The sequence below is a fragment of the Ictalurus furcatus genome, chromosome 2 (genome assembly GCF_023375685.1).
Source record: "Ictalurus furcatus strain D&B chromosome 2, Billie_1.0, whole genome shotgun sequence".
In the NCBI taxonomy this organism is placed as follows: domain Eukaryota; kingdom Metazoa; phylum Chordata; class Actinopteri; order Siluriformes; family Ictaluridae; genus Ictalurus; species Ictalurus furcatus.
Genome location: NC_071256.1, coordinates 33706817 through 33712954, shown reverse-complemented (window position 1 = coordinate 33712954; position 6138 = coordinate 33706817). Strand labels below are relative to the sequence as shown.

The 6138-nt window shown below is 38.1% G+C and overlaps 1 protein-coding gene across 5 annotated transcripts in view; it reads right to left on the bottom strand.

Annotated features, from left to right (window-relative positions):
- Positions 1-257: 257 nt before the first annotated feature.
- The window catches only part of plcd3a (phospholipase C, delta 3a), a 42225-nt gene continuing 36344 nt past the window's right edge, over positions 258-6138 (bottom strand). For all 5 annotated transcript variants that reach the window (XM_053616048.1, XM_053616055.1, XM_053616064.1 and 2 more), the window contains 4 exons: positions 5836-6014; positions 5455-5590; positions 3999-4148; positions 258-2115 (listed from right to left, as the gene is read on the bottom strand). In XM_053616048.1, coding sequence (XP_053472023.1) covers positions 1985-2115; positions 3999-4148; positions 5455-5590; positions 5836-6014 — 596 coding nt within the window. In that variant the 3' untranslated portion in view covers positions 258-1984. The remainder of the gene's footprint in view (positions 2116-3998; positions 4149-5454; positions 5591-5835; positions 6015-6138) is intronic.

Genomic DNA, 6138 nt, shown 5'->3' with positions numbered 1-6138 from the left:
CCACGACCCTGTGTAGAATAAGCAGTATGGAAAATAGATGTATAAATGTGCTTTTTTTTTTTTTTTTTGGATGTGCCATTTTTCAGCAAAAGGGTGAAGGCCTCTCTTATAGCATTTTAGTTCTGCGAATTTTAGTTCTCCCAACGTCACCTTGAAGAGCCGAGTCGACTCATTTGTGAACGACACATTCCTAACCATGCTTCACCTTTTTTCAGACTTCTCTTGGGCACACAAACAAAATCTCACAAACACAAACATTAGGTTATAAAATGTAAGTTTATAAAATGTAAACATGCTTTTTCAACTACAGTTATTTAGAAATATCACAAATCTTTCCAGAGAAGATTGGAATTGTACTTATTCTAAAGTCCATTAAAAAGTATTATTAGGTTTAAAAAGTCAGTGGCAAGCATCTAGTTATACACACACACACACACACACACACACACACACACACACATATATATATAATATATTGTGTATATATACTGTATATGTAATGCTCACTATAAACATAAAAAATATAGGTTTTAGAAAACATCTGTTACATAACAGTTGATATAAATGAAACGTTTACAGCTGTGTAAGTACATTTTAATTACATTTTGTAATTGTAGTAGTCCATATTTAACATCACTGCTGATTTGTTCTCTGGTAAGTTACAGTCCTCTGGTTACAGAAATCAGTCCTCTGGGTACAGAAAAGCAAACCTATTCTATTAACAATAGCTCTCATACCTGCACCATAACGTCATTTCAGTTTTGCATTCTGGCAAGAAGGTGGCAAGATTTTAATTTACGACGATGCCAGATCAGTCAACAAGTACAATACCTCACACGTGTTTGAGTAAAATCTACCCTTCATTCAAAACAGTAGACTTTTTATTCTGATTTCAGTCTTTTCTATTTGCGTTTGTATTAGTAGACGGCTTTAAAATTTCAGACAACATAAAAAAGGAGTAAGCGGTAGAAGATGGATGGATGGATGGATGGATGGATGGATAATCTACATTTCGAGAACATATGAGTGGTAAGTTTCACTATTCTGTGGTAACGTTAATGTTAAGACATTGAGACGTAAAGTTTTAATCCTCAGTAAGGTTAAACAGAGACAACTTTTATATATTGTTTATATCTTTAAGCAATATTTTGGTGTAAAACCTCTCATATAATGACATTTATAATACTTACTAATTTTGTGTTACATTCTCAAATTCAATATGCAGTTTTATTTATCACTATACCCAACGCTGTTGTGTGTTATAAAGTGCTCAACTGCTGATTGTATCTACTTCATATAATCAAATACTTGTGTGGAAGATTTGTTCATTTCTGACAATAATTTAGTCATTTCTTGGTTAACTGCCTTTCCACACATTCCCAGAACGTTCCCTACCCCCCGTCCATGCTAGCTAGCTTAGTCTTGCATAGTCTTGCGTCTACACACTCCGGACTACTACAAAATGGCAAGTATCGAAACACTAATAAACATCATTTAAACAGTGCATTATCAGGCACTTAATGACTATATGAGTGTAAATAAAATTAAACGTTAAATTACAAGAAACACTTAATTTAAAAAATTTTAATCGAAAAAAAATCGATCTAAAAAATTGTGTAAAACGTCAGACCGTTAAAAAATAAAAATCTCAGTCTGGCAACACTGCCTCTATGGAAGCTTAAAAACATCTCTGACTACATAATGCAACTCTGTCCTAGAGAAACAGGAATCTATCGATCATAGTAATAGATGTCAGTCACAGCCAGCTATAGTCTAAAGCCTGTCTGGAAGCCCTGGCCACGGAGACGCCACGTCTGCGTTGAGCAACACTCTGGAAAAGCACAGATGTTGTGGGATCTTGTGTCTGGACGTTACACTGCTCGTAGTTCTTTGGGATTGAGTTCGGGACCCGGGCTCCTCTCTATCCACCTGGGCGGGATGTCTTCAGAATCTAGGATCACTACGAATCAAGGTCTGGACGGTTTCAGACTTTCCCCATGCGCTCTGACACTGTTTTGATGGGCTTTCCTCGGCGCGTAACCTTCACGTGGATGAAGAGCGTAGCTGGAGAGAGGCTCGAGCCGTCTGCTTTCAACAAGTGAACATGACGGTAACCTGGAGGAGAAGGACACAAAAGAACAACATATGACAGTCATAAATGACACAATAAATGACAGTCATTTACAGTCATTCTGAGCAATGCGATTTTTATGAAATTCTCCTGAAGTGTTTGATTTATGAAAGAAATACACGTGATATGATTTATCTGATTATAGCTACATTTAACATTGTGGACTGTCCAAGGAGTTAGTACCGGTTATTATTTATGGTATAGCAGCTACAAACATTCCCTCAGCTGAAGACTTTCTTGTGGCAGAAAACATAAAGTAACTGCTTTATCTCTGACACGGGAGACTCCTTCCGAAAATTCTGCATAAACGTCTCGTACGGAAAACCTCACCATGGAATTTGTCTTACAGCCAGTACTACTGTCAGAGTTGCTGTTAAAGAAAATTAATCAACACCTTCTGGGCAATCAGGATAGAAAATTCAACACAGCTTTGATATAAGTTGTATTAATGTTTCTTCTGAATTGTCAAGTCAAATTTCAGATGTCTTGAGCATCTGGTAAATAAATGAAAAAAATAATAATGTGCAGTCGTTCTCTTAAGATTACATACGCCTTGCAGAATCTGCAAAATGTTAATCAGTTTTAAAAAAAAACTTTTTATGTTTATGTGATAGTTGTTCACGAGTCCCTTGTTTGTCCTGAGCAGTTAAATTGTCCACTGTTCTTAAAGAAAAATCCTCCAGGTCCTGCACATTCTGTGCTTTTCCACCATCTTCTGCATATTTGACTCCTTTCCCACAGCGGCTATATGGTGCTGAGATCCATCTTTTCACACCGAAGACGACTGAGGGACTCGTACACGACTATTACAAAACGTGCAAACGTTCAGTGATGCTAAAAAAAAACACAATACATTAAGAGCCATGGGGGTGTAAACTTTTGAACAGGATGATCGAAGTAAATTGTTATTATTTTGTCTTCTGGGAAACATGTAAATATCTTATGTAGTTTCTGAAGGGAAGTACTAATTGAAAAAAAAGATCTTTAAACAAAATAAAAACAAATTACACCAATCATCCTGTTCAAAAGTTTACACCCCCCTGGCTCTTACTGTATCGTGTTGCTTTCTTGAGCATCTCGTGAACGTTTGCACCTTTTGTAATAGTCGTGTACGAGTCCCTCAGTCGTCCTCGGTGTGAAAAGATGGACGTCAACATCATATAGTCACTATTGGAAAGGAGTCAAATATGTAGAAGATGCTGGAAAAGCAAAGAATGTGCAGGACCTGGAGGATTTTTCTGAAGAACAGTGGGCAGTTTAACTGCTCAGGACAAACAAGGGACTCATGAACAACTCTCACAAAACATAAATACGTCATGTCGTTGATCATCCAGGTAAAAACACATAGTATTAAGAATCAAGCGTGTGTAAACTTTTGAACTGGTTCATTTATGAGCACAGCCGGATGCTTTCTATAGAAATATTTTTGTTTAGAGAAACTATGTTCTGTAAGTTAAAGGTTCAGTTTGTTATGTACAAATATCAATCCTGAGCTCTAATAATAATCAACAATTAAAGACACCTTAGAAAAACTGTGGTTCATACAATTGACGTGCATTGGATCTGGTTAGTTTCTTCGATTCAGGCTTCGAGCTACATTTTTCTGGCCCAGAAATAGGCCCCGCCCCCAAGCTCAAACAGAGCTGCTCAGATCTGCCTCTTTTCTTTAAAAAGGCAACTCCTGAAGTATACATATATATAAGAAGTATACATGTACATAGTTCCAACTGAGAAAATGAGGTGTTAAAATTGTGTTAAAATGACAAACTGCTTATTTAAACCAGGTTTAAAAAACACATTTGTGGCACAACATGCTTGTACATCTTAAACATATCAGAAAACAAAAACAAAAAACACAAGCACACACCTGTGCGTAGACTGTTGAAGGGTAAGGTGAACTGGCCGACAAAGTCGTTCTTGCTCGTGTGGTCATGATCCTCCACCACAAAGCGCACCAGGGCTAGGTCAGGAACCTGCAGCTGAAAGCTCACGGTGCAATCCCAGCGTGGATTAAAACCTGCAGTGATAAAATACACATTGTGTTGTGTGTTAATCCTCAGGGTCATTAAGGGACGCAGAGGAAATTGGATAGCATGAAGAATCTGTGCTCGCCCAATCAGGTTTGATGGACATTCAAAGGTGTTGGAGCAGATGTCTGGAATATGATACTAAAGCCTGAGATATGGTGTCACTGCCACGTCACTGATGAACCGCCAACAGAACAGGACTACCAAGTGACATGAGCAACAGATGCATAGTCATGTGAAAGTGCCAGCTTTGCAGTACAACATACAGTATTAGAGCATATTATAATGTTACTTATATTAAACATGAAGTTAAGAGGTGAATAAGACAACTACTTTGTGGTGTATAGAGTGTTTTGTGCAGCCATGGACCTCTTTAACTATAAACTGTAACCACTGCCCTTCTGTGCTCAGTGGTTAAGACGTTGGGCTACTGCTCGTAAGGTCGTGAGTTCAAACCCCAGCACTACCAAGCTGCCGCTGTTGGGCCCTTGAGCAAGGCCCTTAACCCTCAACTGCTCAAATGTATAACTGAGATAAACGTAAGTCGCTCTGGATAAGGGCGTCGGCCAAATGCCGTGAACGTAAACAAAATCCACAGAGCCCCTCAGTATAGATTTTTTATGAACATAATCCAACTATTCAAATAGTTGTCTCATTATTTAAATATGTCGTATAATGTTTTGAATATTTATTGGAGACTTTTTATTGAGAACACGTTTTTATTAACATTGACTTCCAGTTGACATCATTTATAGGCTACTTGTTTGCTGTTGTTGTTGTTGTTTTTAATTATTGATGTTTGGATTAAACACATTCATTTGATGGGACCAGGCAAATATTGTAATAACTATAAAACATAATAACTTTGATAAAGGTTTGTGATTTCTGCCATTATTCATAAGTATAAAATAAGAACAAAGATTTGGACCCCCTAGCTATGTTTCATGGACCTCATGGTTTGAGAATCATTACTACAAACAAGAGCTTCTTTACAAATTTTTTTTAAAGGGTTTAGTCAGTGATTCTGGTGTAATAACCCCAAATCCAAACAACCCAGGTACTCCTTTTGTATTCTCCTTGTCCTCACTGGCTGTAGTTTATATCAGTTGTTTGTTTTTTCCCTCCCATTTTATATAACCTGTGGTGCCATCCAGAGACCAGACATTTTTCCATCTGAGATATTTGACTGAGGCTACTGAGGAAATAACAACGATTACGGTATCCTGTCCTAAGAACTGCTGGACCAACCTTTAAAAAAAACTCTGACTCAGCATTTTGAGAAAAGGAGGGCTATACCATTGTTGTTGATGCGTTGAGTTTTGGCACGGGCCTTATCAATAGACACTCCATGGATCTCCACACAAACTTGAGGGTCCACGATGGAGTTGGGTTTGTCTGTGTTAATCTTGGGTAACTGCTGGGCAGAAATCACCTGCAAACGACACGAGATAGTTATCAACCTCATGAAACCAAGTGGTAGGAACATGATTAAGCGTTTTAATAAAAGAAAGGACTTAAAAAAAGATACAAGCACTACATATAGAAATAGTATGAAAAATGTCAAATCCTACTGTAAACACTGAAATTAAAAACACGGTGTCTCTTTTAACTTGTTCACAAACCTCAGTATTAATATCATGGGTCATACTGTATTTGTACTGTATTAATGTTGCTGACCCGTATGGTAAGTTGAGTGGGTATGTGTCCAGGGCCTCCACCGGTGTTCTCGGGGTTGAAGTTGGAATTTGGCTGACACAGGAAGTCTGGTTTCAGCACGTAGCCACATCGCCCGTTGGGCAGGAAACGACCCCGGTTCAGATCCATCTGTTCCCCTGGTGTCTGGAAGTTCAGAGCCACTGGAAAGGAGCGAGGAAGAATCGTCATGCAAATTATCCTGTTGTTCTTTTTGTCTGCTTGACCTCTAGCAAATATAATAATAGATAATGCTTTCAGGTAGGTGGTTTAGGAGTTGTGGAGTGA